The sequence below is a fragment of the Merops nubicus genome, unplaced genomic scaffold, assembly GCF_000691845.1.
Source record: "Merops nubicus isolate BGI_N331 unplaced genomic scaffold, ASM69184v1 scaffold31065, whole genome shotgun sequence".
NCBI classification, from domain to species: domain Eukaryota; kingdom Metazoa; phylum Chordata; class Aves; order Coraciiformes; family Meropidae; genus Merops; species Merops nubicus.
In genome coordinates, this window is record NW_008608228.1 from 24,936 (window position 1) to 41,118 (window position 16,183).

Consider the following 16,183-nt stretch of genomic DNA (forward strand, 5'->3'; position numbering starts at 1 on the left):
CAGAGCAGCCAAGCCATTGAGGGATACAGACTGATCTGGGCCCCTTCTCCATTTCAGGTGTCTCCAGAAGGCTTTTGGGACTATGAGAGGCTCTCAGCATCCTCCAAGCAGCCTGCTGCTGGATGCCTCATGTTCATCCCCCTGCTCATGGCAGGAGTGCCCACAGCAGCACCTTTATTGTGCTTCCAAGCAGCCAGTGTCTGTCTGAGCCTGCAGCCCCCCTCCCAGCGAGCCCCACACTCACCATAGTGGAGTTTCACCACGAAGGGATGGTTCACATCAGCCAGGATGTCCCTTTCTATCTTAGTCCTTACTCGGTCACGCACTGTGGGACGAGGGAGGGACAGCTCAGACACAGAAAAAGGGGCCCAGCACTACCAGGCAGCTCGAGCCAGATCTTTCTCTCAGAGACAGAGAAAAGGAGCCTCTCTGGCTCAGGTGAAGATACTTCTCTTTCTCCCAGCTCACCCTGGGGCCAGCAGTGGCTGCTGTGACATTGCCCCAGTGCTCTGGAAGGCATGCAGGGGAAGAGCATCACAGTGAGAGTCTCCTACCTTTCAGCGTCGCCTTCTTGAGCACTTTCATGGCATAGAGGTGGTTGCTGTCTGGAGGGGTTATTTTTCTCACCAAGAAAACCTGAGCCAGAAGAACATCCCGTGAGCTGAGCACCAAACATCAGCAGTGGGAGCTGGCTGCCTCCCAAAGTGCCAGACCTCACAGTAACCCCAAGAAGCAGCTGGCCACAGGACTGGTGGACCTCAAGCTCTCCATGTGAAAGCCCGTGAGGTTTGCAGGGAAGTGCTGTGTGTGGACTCCAGCACTCCTGTTTGACACTGTGCTTTCCTCCTCTCCACTCTTCCACACCCCAGCAGCTCCCGTGGGGCTGGAGCTGATGCCTGACATGAAGCACTGATGTGTTCAACATACCACAAAGCCTCCTGGTGACCTGACAGCCAGATCATCTCCTTATTATTCAAGGCCTGAATCCTCTTTGGATGTCTACCTCCTTCCCTGATGTCCCGTTCTGCCTGGTTTTAGCTTCAAAAAGACATCACCTTGCTTTACATGAAGCCACTGGTGCATTTGCCCAGGTGACAGCACACAGTCCTGTACCAGCCACTGCCCTGAGCACTGGTAGCTGGTGGACATGAAGCTGATTTAATGTGTGAGCAGATGGGCTGTCAGAGACCTGGATTATTTACACAGTGAAGAGTTACAGGCTACTTCCTTCCTCCTTCACAGAAACTGGACCGTAAAGGGGCCAAAACCAGTCCCTGGCACACAGCATCATTTCTGAGAAGAGAGGAACATGACCAAGTCCCCCAAGGCCTCAGCTTGGCAGCCAGCTAGAGAGCTGCAAGAGGTCCTTCTGCCCTGGGTGACACCTGCATCCACGAGCAGGATGCTACTGCTTTCCTCCTGATCACCTGAAAACAGAATGAGGGGAGCCCTGGACATAGAGGTTAGAATCAGGATTGTTTAGGTTGGACAAGACCTTTAAGATCAGCAAATCCAACCATTGACCTAGAACTGCCAAGAAAAGGTTAGGACCAGACATTTGCTAAGTGGACTTATCAGTCAGATTCTCATGATCTGGTGGGAACCAGGAAAGTGGTTTTATCGAGGACAGTCCCTTTTGTCATCAAAATCATTTATGTGGCAGGACAGACAGGAAGAAGTGAACTCACCTTGCCAAAAGAGCCCTGTCCCAGCACCTTCAGGAGCTCAAACTGTGAAGGGTCAGCTTTCTCAGAACCCTCCTTCACATGGTGTGTGATGTTGATTTCCTTCACAACACCTTCACCCTGCAAGAGAGGGAGCAGGGCTGACTGGGAGGATACTGCAGAAGGGAAAGCAAACCTTCTCGGATTAAAACCCAAGGATTGTAGCTACAGACTCACAGGAACCACATCTGAGAGAATCTTAAAAGGTTGTGCTTGTCACAGGTACCTCCTGGCTTCAACATCTGGAATAAATAACTCATGGGTTGGCTTGCACCAGGCAGCCTTGGGAAACAGCCTGAGCTCTCCCCCAAGGCTCCACTCCTCACACCACGGGCGTTGCACTCCTTTGAACTGCATTTCAGAGGAGTGCTTGAAAAGCACCTTCCTTTTTTTTTAAGGCCCTGGTAGCAAACCCAGGAGTGTTTATACTACTCAAAATCCCACAACACAAAATATAAGGCACTGTTGTCAAAACAGGGCCAGGGCTGGCAAAACTCAGACATGTTGGAGCCCATCTGCTCAGCAATCTGAGCAACTCTGCAGCATAAGTCTTAGTGCATCTTCAGCACATACAGATGATGCTTCAACAGAATCAAGCCTTCAAGAAGATTGAGGGGAAGCCAAGGTCTCTGGCACATGTTTTGTTTTAAGACACATTCTTCTATTTTTAAGAAAATAAAGAAGAAAAAGAGATTTAATCAGCAGTATCTCAAATAAACTCACCAGTGAAGCTAGGCCAGCAGCCCCAGAGCCTGAGGTGATGCTGAGACACCTTTCCTCAGCAAACCTTGTCCATACCTCTGGTGCATAAAGCCCAGAGTCCAGCTCAACAGAAACACCTTGTTCTGCTTTCTGTCTGCATCCCAAATATAAAGAGACTTTTTACACTAGCAGTCTCCCAGCTGTGCCCTCCCTTCTCTTCACACCTAGCCCAGCTAGCTGTACTCAGGCTCCCTCTGAGCTCAACCTGTCCCAGCCCCTCTCCCAAGTCTCCACGGGGAGAACCCACAGGGCAGGCTGGACTCGACTTCCCACTTCTACAGACACAAATCTGCCTCAAGCCAGACAGCCCTGGGAGCAGTTTGTCTTGGAAGGACAAATCCAGGCTCCTGAGCACTTCAGTCCCACGCTATCCATGTTAGACATGGTCTGGTTGCTGTTTGGACCTGAAAGCCAGCAATTATGTTCTAAAGTGCATTAAACTTGGTTGCTCTCTGACCCTAGGTCAGATGTGTCCATCAAGAGGCTGCCAGAATGCTACAACTACTATTTAGGGTTTTTTTTTTTGCCTTGCAGAGCTGGGGGAAAAAAAGTGGTGCTTTGTTTTCTAAAACTACTCCGATACTTGGTCTGGAACCCACCTAATCAAAGCAGCTTTTAAAAACAACAGGAACCAAGTTTCAGGCTCTGCCTCTCCTCTGCACCCCAGCCCACTCCCCACCCTCCCAGCACCTTCTCAGGGAGGGTGGCCTTGCCAAGCACCCACGGATGTGGTTGCCTACCCGCAGCGAGCACCCTTCCCCTCCCACTCTCACGCCTGGCTTCTCTCTAGACTAGAAAGTGCCTTTGTCTCCAGGGTGGTGGCTTTGCTCTCCCCATTATTCAGAGGCCAAGACCCAGTGGAGAAGCCCACGCTGACGTCGAGCCCGAGCACAGGGAGAGGGCAGGGGGACAGCAACCCCCCCGTGTTATCCTGCCAGCCACTGGTGTCAGTGATCACAGGCAAGACAGATCTCACAATCCCTGTAATAACAGGTTCTCCTCTTCCATGGGATCTCCCAGCTTAGCTCGGGCACCTTAAGCTCCTGGTTTTGTTTGGAGGCTGAGTCCATGGCAGACAGCTGCTGGTTAGGAACAGCTCCCCACCTCCAGCCAAGAGCTCCTGCTAGTCCTTCCACACTGATCAGCTCTCCAGGGAATGACCCCCCAGCAGGGACCAACCCAGGGAGGGGACCAGTGGAAGCTGTAGGCTCTTTACCTCCCACCCATCCTCAGGAGAACACTGGAGAGAAATCAGCTCTGCACAGCACCAGCACTCGTACAACTGTGTGTGTGTCACCCCACAGCAGCACACACCTACATCACCACACCTAGTGGAGAGGAACAGCTAAAATGCACTCTTATAACCATCTCCAAGGCACCTGGACCCATCCTCCCACCACAGCTCTCCGGGAGCTGCGGGGTGATGTGTTTCCACAGCTCTGGGAATTCTTTGCCCTGGCCTGTGGCAAGACCCAGGGTGTTCACTGCAAGTGCTCTGAGCAGCCTGAGCTGTATCTGAAGGCAGGCAGAGAGCTGCCTATGGAGCTGGCTGGCCAGAACACCTCACCAAACATCCAGACATCCCAACTACACCACAGTGGCAGCAGCAGAGACGTTGTCACTAACTTTCTGAGGAAAGCTTTGAGGTGCCATTTGGCATCTTGCTGGCACAAGGGAGGTTTCCTCCCATGGACTCATCCGGTAACTCACAACCCAACAGCTGGGATGCTGGACACCAGCTCCTCCAGCCTGTTCAGAGGCACACCAGAACAGCTCTCCAGCACAAAAGCATCCCCCCGAGCTGCAGCAGGAGCAGGCTTTGCTTGTGCCAAGAGAAGCTTCTTCCAACAGCACCATTAAACAAACTGAGCAGGCAGGGGGGAAAAAAAAGCAGCGAACCACATTGTCCCAAACATCCCTCAGAAGCACCAGCCCACCCGGATGAGCAACCAGCAGCTCCAAGGGAAGCAAAGCAAGCTCAGGGTGGTACTGACCGGGCTGGAGAGCTGGCTGGGGGCAGGCAGCTGCAGGCTGCAGGGCTTGGCTCGGTGCTTCCTCTGCAGCCAGAGCGCCAGGAAGGCGCAGATGCGGGGGAGTTTGGGGTCCCTTTCCATCCTCCCATCCCGCTCAACATCCCCCAGCCCCGGGAACCACTTCTCCCACCAGCTCCCAGGGGCCAGGGGGGCTCATGGGTGCCCCGTGGCCGCCCTGGGCTCGGGGTGCCCACGGGGAGGAGATGCAGGTGGTTAAAGCCCGGCCGGCAGATGCGCAGTGGAAACCAGCAACCCGGTGGCACGGAGGAAGGTTCATGCTCCCACTCCCCAGCAACAGCACTTGTGGTTGGCCTTTGGGTTTGGGTTGGTGGTTTGGGTTTTTTTTTTGTTGTTTTGCTTTTAAAAAAGAAGAGCTCACAGCTCCTCGTTCACATTTGGGTTCCCTGGTTTGGACCAGAGGCTGACAGAAAACACACACAGTCTAGTTCCAGTGATTTCCATCTAGTGCTGCATGAATGTCCTGTCAGGCTGAGAGCTTTGGGGGTTTTTCCACAGCAGGGGTGATATTCTGAGAAGTCACTTGCTCTTTAAAAAGGAAGAGAAAAATCTCACGAAACCCCACACAGAAGTCTGACACCACCTCAGAAAGCTGCACAGCTCCTTGCTTGCACACTGGCACGGGGATGATGGGTCTCCCATGTTGGGACTCAGGGTGCATCAATCCCACAGCAAATCCCCTGGCATCATCATTAGGGTGTGCACCTCGTCCTTCTTTTGCTTCATGCTGCACAAGAGTCCTTGCCCTGGATGCTGGAGGTATCCAAGAGCTATGGGACCTTGGAAGCTCCTGGGAAGCTCCATGCAAAGTATTTTCAAGGGCATTTCTGATGCAGACAGCTTCTGAAGCCACTGCTGCTTGGGTTTATTGGTAGGACAGAGAAGAAGTATTTAGATTGCTTTGTTTGCCTCCTTCCCCTCCAAGCCTGTTCCCCTAGACCTTTCCCCTGGCTCAGCACAGACAGATGTCTTCTGCAGCAAGACCCCAGAGAGAGCAGCTAAGAAAGAAACCCCTTGAAATGAGTAAAAAGACTCCCCCACACCTTTGCAATTCGAAAGAAGCCCACGCTGAGCTCTGCACTTCTCCAGAGTGCAGAGCATGAAAAGAGGATCTCGGTTTGGGCTCAGAGATGCTTCTTATGACTGTCCCGACTCCTCTGCCCCCACAATGTGCTCTTTGAGAAGGGATAATGAAAGAAACAAATGACTTAATACCCACAAGACAGCCAGCCCCAGCTCTGCTGAGGGAAGGGACCTCAGAGCTGGTGAGGACCCAAGCCAGGGAGCTGGGAGAAGGTGCCAGAGAGCAGCACAAAACAGCACCGTGCAGCTGCAGAGCACGAGTCTCCTGGAGACCCAGTTCATCTCCACACCTCCTTCATTCCACAGCCCTAGGGAAGCAGAAACTGGGTCCACAACGTGCCCTCCAAGGGTGAGCATCAACCACTTCCAAGGAAGCTGCTCGGTGGAGCCGTGGAGGAGATGCAGCCAGGCAGCTCTCTGTGTGGGCCCGGCAAGATCTGATCAATCTTGTCCCGACCAAGAGAATTTTGCATGGTTGTGTTATCAGACACTCAGCACGGGGAAAGGAGCCTCAGAAAAGCAACCAAAAAACCCCCACTCTCTGTCCATGTGACTGCCCTGCTGGAGCGCCCGCCCCGGCACGCTGACAAGATCAGAAAGCCACAGGAGATGTAAATGACAGCATGGAAAGGGGCTGGTGTGGGGAGGAAGGAGGAGGAGGAGGAGGATGAAGTCTAGTCCAGGATGTGATGTGAGCAACAAGGGCTCTCTGTATGAGCAGCCCCACCTCCTGCCAGGAAGGGTTTGGCTTTCAGAGGTCCTGGTGAGCTCTGCTGACACCCTCACACACGTGGAACGACCCATCATGGGACAGAGCAAGGGTCAAACACCTGAGACTCCTCCAGGTGCTCATCTCAGCACCTCTTACCTTGTCTGCCGAGTCCACGAGGTCCTTCTCTAGCCACGTGAGCTCTGACTTCACCTGAGGGATGATAACAAGCGTCAGCACAGAGGGGCTGGGATGCTCCCCTGAGGTTTGCCCAACAAACTCCTTCAGCAAGACCAGGCGACCTCTCCACAGTCACTGGGTGTCCCACCAGGCACCACTCTGAGGTTCTGAGCAGTGCTGGTGGCTCCAGGAGAGGAGCTGGAGCCAGTTCTGCCTTTGATAAACTCTGCCAGGCCGTGGGGAAGGACACGGTTACACGTGTTCCCCAAGATTCAGAGCACCACCAACAAGGAGAGAGAATTAATTTCTGGCAGGTTGATTAATGTCTAGATCAGATTTTCCTCTCAGCTACACCTGGACAAACTCCAAGAGCAGCTGTTCTGGTAGTGGTGTCCTGGATCCACGGGGATGTTTGGCATCCCCCTGGCAGAGAGAGGGATCCTCTCCAGGGCACACTCAGCGTTTCTAAAGCAACCAGGAGGAACACATACAAACACCAAAGCTCCCCACATCCCTGGAGGGCAGGGCAGGGCCAGCTCTGCTGCTCTGACAGGTCCCTGAGCAGTTAGAAATGTCAGACCATGCTGCCTCTGGGGCCACATGCAACTCTGTGCACCCCTGGAGGGAGAGATGCAGGGGCATTGAAAGGGAGCTCAGAAAAGAAATGCTTCCCAGCTAGGACAGGGCTCCTTCTTCCCCAGAAAGTCAGACTTCAGGGGAGAAGGAAGATTTTTCCAAGGTCAGGAAGTTTCTCCAAGGTCAGGAAGTTTTTCCAAGGTTAGTCCCCCAGCCTGGTGTATTTTAATGAACATACATAGATTTCCTATCACATCTAGGTCCTCTTTTGCCTGTTCTGTAGATAAGGATCTGAATTTGAACAGAAAAATCACCCCCCTAAAAAAAAATCAAATCAGATTTGAAACATTTCCTCCAAGAGGTTCAAGGTGGATGAAACAAAACCCGTGTGACTGCAGACAGGAGGGACCTGAGAGAGACTCAAGCTGTGACTTTTGCTCCTTTTGAAGCAGTCTGTCACCAGGACAGAGCCCATGGTGCTGGGCAGGTCCCTTCAGCACCAGCAATGTCAACTGGGTGGGCTCAGGGTGAGACCGAGCGACCCGAAGGTGGGACAGGGGCAGGGGGAGGAAGAAAACACAAGCCTGGAGGGAGGGAGGAGCATGTGAAACCAGCCAGATTAGAGTTAAGAATTAACTGATTTTCAGCTCCGGAAGGACTGAATCAGGTCAGAGGAGGCCCCTGCAGTCACCTCTTCCCCTTCCTCCCCTCATCTCTGCCCTCGCTGTGGGAGCAGCCGAGATCCCCTCGGCTCTGGGAGAAGGGGGTTGTCCCACTGCTGCCCTGGGGAGTGGATGCTGGGGCTGACACATCTACCAGAGCCACAACCAACCCCTCCCCGAGTGCCCAAAAGCAATCCTAAACCCCCAGCAGTCCCCCACCAGGGATTACAGCCACTCCCAGGGGAATTACACCCAGGGCAACCAGCTCCTCCAGCAGCTCCTCCACTGCTCCACCAGCAAGCAGGCACCAAGCCCTGCCTTGGATGGGCACGGAGTGATTCATTTCTCTCCCAAAACATAGACCTCTCTGCAGGTCCACCAGACACTGCTCCTGTGAGCTACCAGCCAGCCTCTGACCCCCACAGCCTCGGGGCAGCCCGTTTGACACAGATTCCTGCACCCCTGGGCAATGCTACTTGCTGCTCCTGGAAAATAGGACATCCCCAGCCACCGGCCAGGGCTGAGCCCAGGAGGTCACTCAAGTCAGAGGAGGAGACAATTTACTTCATCTCAACATCCCAATGCCATCTTCGAAGGGCACAGATGGCTCAGTCAGGAAAGCAGGGGCTGGGGACATCCATATGGGTGGGTTTTTCCCAACACCAAGTTCAAAACACAAGTCCTCTTCCCTACTCCCCCCTTTTTGGAGGAAGGATTTTCCAAGCCAGAAGCCAAGAGACAGGTTTGTTTTTTTTGTCACTTTGCTTGACAGTCACAAGAAGAAAAAAAAAACCCACCCAGCCCTGCAAAAGCTAGAAACAGATTACACTTTTGGCATTTCTCTCCTATTCATCAACAACTAACCAGAAGCTGTTTGAATTTCTGTTCCTCCAACACATGCTCCGCTCCCCAAACACTCCCAAATTCTGGCAGCACCTAGGAAAGAGGCTTCTTAGAAAGCAGCTCTACCATTGGAAATGCCTTTTCCAAAGGAGCAGTTAATGAAATCTGGATAAAGCCTGGCTCCCTGAGGTGAGGGCATCCTGCAGAAGAGCCAGAGCACAGCCCTGCAGGCAGAGCAGAGTTGAGCAGCGAGACACTTGCCTCCTGGATCCTCGGCTTGCTGCGAAAGAGGAGCTTCAGCATCTCCAAAGCTTTAGGCTGCTATTCTCCCATACTTTGCAAGCTGGCTTCTGAATTTAGAGGGCTCTGCAGCACCCGGAGCAGCACGAGAAGCCCGGGTGTAGTAGTTCTGTCACTGGGATGTATTTTGGGAGTTTTCACCGAGAGGAAACCGCAGTTTCGTGTGGGGAAATTGCATTGTGTGGTGGTGGCTGCACAATGCCAGCAGCCAGATGAAAACACTGGGTGGCTTTACGGGTGCTTAGGCATGGCTCTTCCCATCAGCACAGCTCAGCAGGCTTTTCAAGAGGATCACTATAGTCCCCCACACCACAGACAGGAAAAACAGGCATAGAAAGGGCAATTTCAGTCACTACATGAGGCAGCAGCGAGCAGATGAAAGTCTGTGTAAGCTTCTTCCCTAAAGTGACACTGCCCCTGCTCTGAGTCCAGCACCAACGCTCTCCCTGTGGCAGCAGCTGAGCTGCAGGTCTGCAGGGAAGGGGCCAGAGGCAGAGGCAGCTTCTCCATCCTTCCCTCATTTGTCCCTGCCCCACATCAGACTCATCAGTTGCTCACAGGATCATTTGGGTTGGAAGAAACCTCAAAGATCATCAAGTCCAACCATCCCCCAGCTCTGCCAGGTCCCCACTGCCCCGTGTCCCTCCCACCACATCTCCACAGCTTGGAAACCCCTCCAGGGGTGGGGACTCCACCACTGCCCTGGGCAGCCTGGCACAGCCCTGGGCCACCCTCCAGGGGTAGAAATTGTTCCTCAGGTCCAACCTCAACCTCTTCTGGCACAACTTGAGGCCATTTCCTCTTGTCCTATCACTTGTTCCTTGGGAGAAGAGCCTGACCCCCACTTCATCTGCTGCATCAGGTCTTTGGGACACTGACTACAAGGCCCCATGGGAGGTTTGCAGACTGAAGGGGAAAGTTTCAGAGTCCTGCCCACCTGCTCAGGGGTCAGCTCCTGCCCCGTGACACTGCTCTGCACCCTGCCCCTACACATCCAGGGATGCCTTAATAGGGCTGGAGCTGGAAGGAGATGGGAACTGGCCAAGCTGGGCAGTGCAGGAGCAGAGAGGGAAGGAGGAGCTTCAGTCCTGTGCTTCTGAATTGCTTCTCTCCCAGTTTCTGTGTTTGCAAGGAGCAGAGTGAGCCACGTGCCTACTCCCAGTTCCCGTCAAGAGCCCATCTGCATTTCATCTATGCAAACCAGATGCTCTGCATGGTTTCAGAAGTCACCCAGCTGTTTCCCCAGTGTTGCTGCAAGGTCCTTCACTGTTTTACAGATCCCTTTAGCAGTCCCCACTCTGTACCTTAAAAGAAAAGTTACAGTTCCCACCCAGCTTCTTTCCAGAACTTCTGCAGCTGTTAAGCTGCTCAGTGCAGCCCTGGACTGCAGCACTCAGACTGTCTACAGGGAGCATCTCCATAGCTCTTTCCCACTCCCAGAGCCTGTTTCCCAGGGGAGATGGATCCCTCCTCAGTGGCAGGAGGCACAAGGGATCTCGAAACAGCTCTGCAGCAGAGAAACACAGAAGCTGGAGCTTATATTTGGGCAGCCACAGCTCGTGCAATGAATTAAAGCAGCTGCAGGAGGCTGGTGTGCTTCAGTGGGAGACAGGACAACACAGTGCCTTGGATCATGGGCTGGCCTCTCTTCCAGTCAGTTTTTCTAACCTGTGTGTTAGCATGGACACAAAGAATTGTATCCTCACCCTGTCCTGCCTTGCCAGGGGCCTGGCTCAGCCTACCTGCCTCTTTTTTCCCCCCTAGAAACAGCACTTTGAATTCCTGAGGCTGCTCACAAGGAAGAAACTCATCCCTCTGCTAAACCTAGAGCCCATCCACCAGTCTTGGGCAGAGGCAGAAGCCATCAGCTCGTTGCTTTGGAGGCAGCAAACAGCCAGGAGGGAAAGGCTGCAGCAAGAGTGCAAATGGCCTTTGCTGTCTGCTCCCAGGAGAAGGGACCAGAACCACATAATCCAAATATAAGGTGATAAATCTAGAGCAAGAAGCATAAAGCAAAGGAAACTGTGCTGCAGGCAGCTGCAGATGGACAGGCAGGTTGTGGGTCCAAGGGCAAGGACCTTCCCCCCTCACACTTCAAACGACCTCACACATCTCGGCTGAGTCTGATGCTTTTAGGGCAGAATTAAATCACTTCTGGGCCTCACTCTGTATTTTCCAAAAGCAAGAAAAGGTGGTGAGAGAAGTGGCTTTGCCAATCCTGTTCTTCCTGGCCCTGGGAGAAGCGAGGTGATGCTGCCTGAGCAGCAGTGGGGCAGAGGCTGGTGCTGCAGTGCCAAGCCCTGGCTGCAGGCTCTGCGTGGCTCTGCTGTCACTGGCCTGCTGTCAGGATGAAGCTCCTTCCCAGGGATGCCAGGCACAGAAGGTTCCCAGGGCACGGTGTAAACACCCTGAGACCCCATCCTGTGTCAGCCAACGGGACTGCAGGACTCAGCTCCAGCGAGTCCCAGCACCAGCTCCACCACCCAGGACACGTGGCAGCCCTGCAGGTTTAAGTCCGAACAGCCAGGGTTTGCCTTTGCCCCCTGCCAGGCTCCAGCTGCATCCCACTGAGCACTGGGAACAGCAGCAGGGAGGGGAGGATCAGGGTTTCCTAAACAGGAAGGCGATGGGGTGAAGATCTGCTGCCTGAGGAGAGGCAGCTGCTGTCACCTCCATGCCCCCATGCCAGACCCGAGCCATGGCTCAGCTGCTTCCAGCTGCTGCCCAGGAAGCTCTGGATGAAGAAAACCTCTGACCACGGGCAGACCCCTCCAGCACAGACTCCTGGGTGCCAGCCTCAGGAAGGGGAGCTTCCCACTCTTGAGCTTTTGCATGAAGTTGTTTTTTGCAGCCTACTCCAGAGCCATAAGCAGCAGCTCCTGCTCCAGAGGGAGCTTGGAATAAATGGGAAGCAGGAGAAGCTGCAGCTTTGCAGAGGAAGCGAGTCTCCTTCTGGCTGTTGTAAAGCACAGAGAGGCAAAGGCTGCTCTGCCTGGAACTGTTTTTTCAAGTGGTGGTTCTCAAAAAGGGGAACAAACACAGCAAAGAAACCTCCCCAGCTGCTGCCTGCCCTCCTGCAAAGCCCTTATTTGGGCAAGGCTGACGGTTGGTCTCATTGGCAGCCAAAGACTTGGCCAGAACCACGTCCTTTTGTCTTCACTTCTTTGGTGGATCACCCTCAGTGCTCCTCAGAGCCCCCAGACTTGGCCCCAGCCTGGAAAACCCTGTGTGATACCCTTGTAAAGGGAAGGGCTTCAGCTTGAAGAGACCCACCAGCCAGAAGAGACTGGACCTGTTCAGAGAGACAGGAGGGAGGGAAGGGAGCTGTACCCCAAGGCAGAACCATTCTGACACGAGAGGAAGTGCTGCCCACAGCAACAAGATGCTCCTATCAGCAGCTGCAGATTTTGTCACCATCCTCCAGCTTCCAGGAAAGCGAGGGAGGAGATGCTGCCTGCCCTGCTGCAGGAAGCCTGCCCTCCAGAGAACTCTGCAACGACTCCAGGAGCCCTCAGGAGCTGAGAAACGTCACCCTGTAGCACAGGTCACCACACCAGCCCACCACTGCTCCTGGGGCTTTGCTGGAGGGGGCAGCAAGAGCTAGGTTGGAGTAAGGAGGTGCTGCTCCTCCGTGGGTGCTCAGGAAAGGAGCTGCTTCCTGGCTTGCCCCTCCCTGCAGCTCAGAGGAGAAGTTGAAAAGAGAAGCCCAGCCAAGGAGAACGTTTTGTGAGTTACACTGATATCCTTCCACTGCCAAAGTTAAAAAAAGCACCTGGGAGAACTGAAGGGTTTCACTTTATCTACTTCAGCAATACTGTATTCAAAGATTAAACACCAAAGCCACCTCTCTGGTGCTTACACATACCACACATGCAATTAAAGGAAAAAAGAATCATTTGAAACCTCCAGCAGATTTAAAAACCTCTGTGCCCAAGAGAAGACTCTGCCCTGTTCTCCTATGTGCTCCAGCAGGTTTAAACCTCCCCAGCCCCACAGCTGCCCTCCCTTCCAGGGATGAAACCTTGTGGGCTCTGGTTTTGCCACTCTGGTGTTTTCCCCAACCCCAGTGACCCTGCAGCAGTGCAGAGCTGCCTGCTCAAGGCCAAGCTCTGGCCACCACGTTCCTGCACTGTACAAGAGAGGGTCCCTTCTGCTCAGCACGTGCATGGCCATGCCTGCAAAAGGTCAGGGAGGAAAGAGCTGAGACCTCTCACTTGAACTCCTCAGCCACTTCCAACCACACTCTGAGCAGGAAAAGCTGCAGAGGATTCAATCCTGGGGGTTTTACAAAAGCAGGTGGCAGATGAAGGAAGGAAGAAGTGTGCCCATGGCCCTACGAGACATCAGAGAATCACCAACAGCTTTTGCAGGAGGAGGGAGAAAGGGGCCAGAGGTTGATAGAAGAGGGAGATTCTTGGAGCAATCCAAGAGGATCTGCAGGGAAAGAAACAAGCTTTATTAGCCCTTTAATCTCAACTCACTCTGAACAAGGGCATTCAGTGTCTGGACAGCCCAAAGCCTCAGGAGGCAGCCAGGGCTGGGGGGAAGGACCCACCAGGGGGTGGCTTTGAAGATGAAAGTCCTGGACAAAGTCACTTCTACAAACACAGCTAAGGAGCACCAGGGACTTCTCGAGAAGAGGATAAGGATGGGGCTGGATTCCTGGCAGGAGCTTTGCTGCTAGAGGTCTGCAGGAAGGGATTGCTGCAGGGCAACAGTGCTGCTGTAGGAAAGAGGCACGTCTCAGCCTACACCATCCCCAAACACTGTGTTATTGGCCTCCTGAAAACCAAAACAAACCAAAAACAAGGGAGGGAGAAGAAAGGCAGGTGACAGAGTCAGAGCTCTGCACAGTGAGTGGAACTGCTCATCTCTACCTTCATGGACAAACTGTTATGGGCCAAGGCAGCTGAGAAGTGAACGACCAACTCCACAACAGCACAGATAACACCAGGAACCTCCCCCAGCATGGCTTGGAACAAAAGCCTCATGCTCTGAGCATCCCAGGAGCACTCTGCCATCTTCCTGGGGGTGATTCCTCTCCACGCAGAGAGGCAGCCAAATGCTCAGGGTAAAACTAATCTGGTGACCCTTGGGAAGGAGTTTGCTGCTGCTCTGAGCTCAGCTCAGAGATCTGGGCTCCCCACAGTGGGGGTTGCAAGCAAAGCCCTAAAAAGGGAAAACAGACCACAACAGTGCAGCTTTACCCTGTTTGGTGTTCAGATGGAGCAGTTCCACCCTTTTTCTTTTCATGGACCCTTTCTCTCACCAACAGGTTTGCTCCTCTTGGCAGAAAGTGCCCCACAGAGGTGGATGGAGCTGCCACAGGGAGGAAACCCCATGAAATCCTGGAGACCACAGAGAGCAGCACTCTCTGGCAGCAGTAACAGAGCACAGGACATCCTTGTGGAGTGTGGTGGGACAACAGTGACAGGTACTGGTGTCTGCAGCCCTGGGACTGGCTGTGTCACCCCAAAAAGGGCTGGGAGCCATCTCAGCCACCGCTGCCCTGAGCAGGCTCCAGCAGGTGGCACTCGGAGGAGCTTTAACGTCCCAGATGTGTTTCTGGTCTGAAGCAGCAGGGTGAGAGCCAAAAGGATCCATTTCAAGGACACCCTTTTCCTAAAGACCTCCGTGGGAAGATTCAGCACCCCTAAAACAGGACGGAGCTAAGAACTGATCAAGGGATGAGATGTTTCCTCAAGCAAAGCCTGGGGCTGAAGAAGGGAGAAGGCAGCAGGTGGCCTCACAGAGCAGAGATCCCATGGCATGGCCAGTCCCTCTGCTTCACATCATTCTTTTTGACCTGTTCTCACCCAACTCACTTGAACAGGAGCACCAAAATACCTGCTTTACACCAGAGAGCCCAGGCCCCTTTTGGGCTGGAGAGAGCAGAGAGGTTCAGGCACAGACATCCCCCTTGCACTCCCTGGTCTCCTCCCAGCTCCTGGCTCTCTCCAAGGGCATTTTGGCACCAGATCCTGAAAGTTTCTTAAAAAAAACCAACCAAACAAAAAATCTCTCCACCCTTTGCAGGCACTACAAGCCACAGCTGGCCAGGATCAGCTGACAGTGAGCACCTTGGGCTCAAGATACAGCCTCAGGCAAAACATCTTCTGAAACCCCAGGGAGACTTTCCCATGGCTGTGAGAGAAGCACTCGCAGCCACAGGACTTTGCACCCAGGGAAATGAGATGCCAGAGAGGAAAACACCTTTAACTGCCAGGAGATAAGGAACTACTTAATTATGCAGTTTCTACAGGACAAATTAGACTCCATTTAGAGAGTGCAAAGGATACGGCCTCGCCTGCCTGCAGCCCTACACACATTTCCCAGCAAGGAGGAAAGGTCCACTCAGCAAATCCAGACCAAGTCGTGCTCTGGAGGTGGTAAAACCCCAGGAGACCCCATCCCAGGCTTCTCTAAACAAAGAATAGTACCCTTAGGAACCAGCCTTAAAGCACAACCCTCCATCCGGGCACGATGCAGTTTTTCTGCTTTCAGTCCAGAAGATAAAACCTCTTTCTAAGTGAATTACAAAACACAACGCTGGTTTCACAACAAGAGCTGGGACTTGGCTGCCCCTGGAGTTATCGTGGGATGTGGAAACTGTTCTCTATGGGAGGAATTCCACACTCCTCCCCCAGCACGCATGCCAACCGTGCTTTTCTTGGTGCAAGGCACATGAAAAATGGGCTCAGGACTTGGGAAAACCTTTTCCTGGCACCTGCCAGGTTTGGGTTTGGGTATACTGGGTGAAACCAGCTCTCTCCCACCCTCCAGGAAGGACACACGGGCAAGATACACTGAAAGAAAAGCAAGAAAAGCACCAAGAAAAAGATTTTCATATTCTCATGCCAGCTCAGAACTATAGCAGTGTTCAAAGGGAAAAAAACCACATCCAAAACACCCCCTGAGCTGTGTGTAACCAGCACCCTCGTGAGAGCAGACAGGATGAGTGCCTGCCATAGCAAAGCACCATTTTTTTTCTGTTTAATGCTTGTTAAAAGCCCTGATGCAGGCAGCACAGCTCCAGGCCACAGCCACACGCCTGCCCTGCACGCTGGGGAGATCAGGATCCATCCCCTTCCCAGGCAGCACAGGACAGGAGCTCCAGTCACCCTGAACACTGGGAAAACAGCCCTTTCGTCCTGTTCAAGGAGATATGAAAAGCTCTGTTTTAAGGAGGATTTTCTGACCCCAGGGTTCCCCTCCCAGTGCCACTGCACTAAAAGGGGACCCCCAGAGGTCACCGTGGGCCCTGGCTGGTGTGGAGCCTTTGCCTCCCCCTCT

General features: G+C 53.5%; 1 protein-coding gene across 1 annotated transcript in view; it reads right to left on the reverse strand.

The window, feature by feature from the left end:
- The window catches only part of RPS6KA1 (ribosomal protein S6 kinase, 90kDa, polypeptide 1), a 32,373-nt gene that overhangs the window by 10,152 nt on the left and 6,038 nt on the right, over positions 1-16,183 (reverse strand). Inside the window, exons 2-5 of the mRNA XM_008940204.1 lie at positions 6,489-6,542; positions 1,689-1,805; positions 555-636; positions 245-325 (exon numbers count right to left, since the gene is read on the reverse strand). Coding sequence (XP_008938452.1) covers positions 245-325; positions 555-585 — 112 coding nt within the window. The 5' untranslated portion in view covers positions 586-636; positions 1,689-1,805; positions 6,489-6,542. The remainder of the gene's footprint in view (positions 1-244; positions 326-554; positions 637-1,688; positions 1,806-6,488; positions 6,543-16,183) is intronic.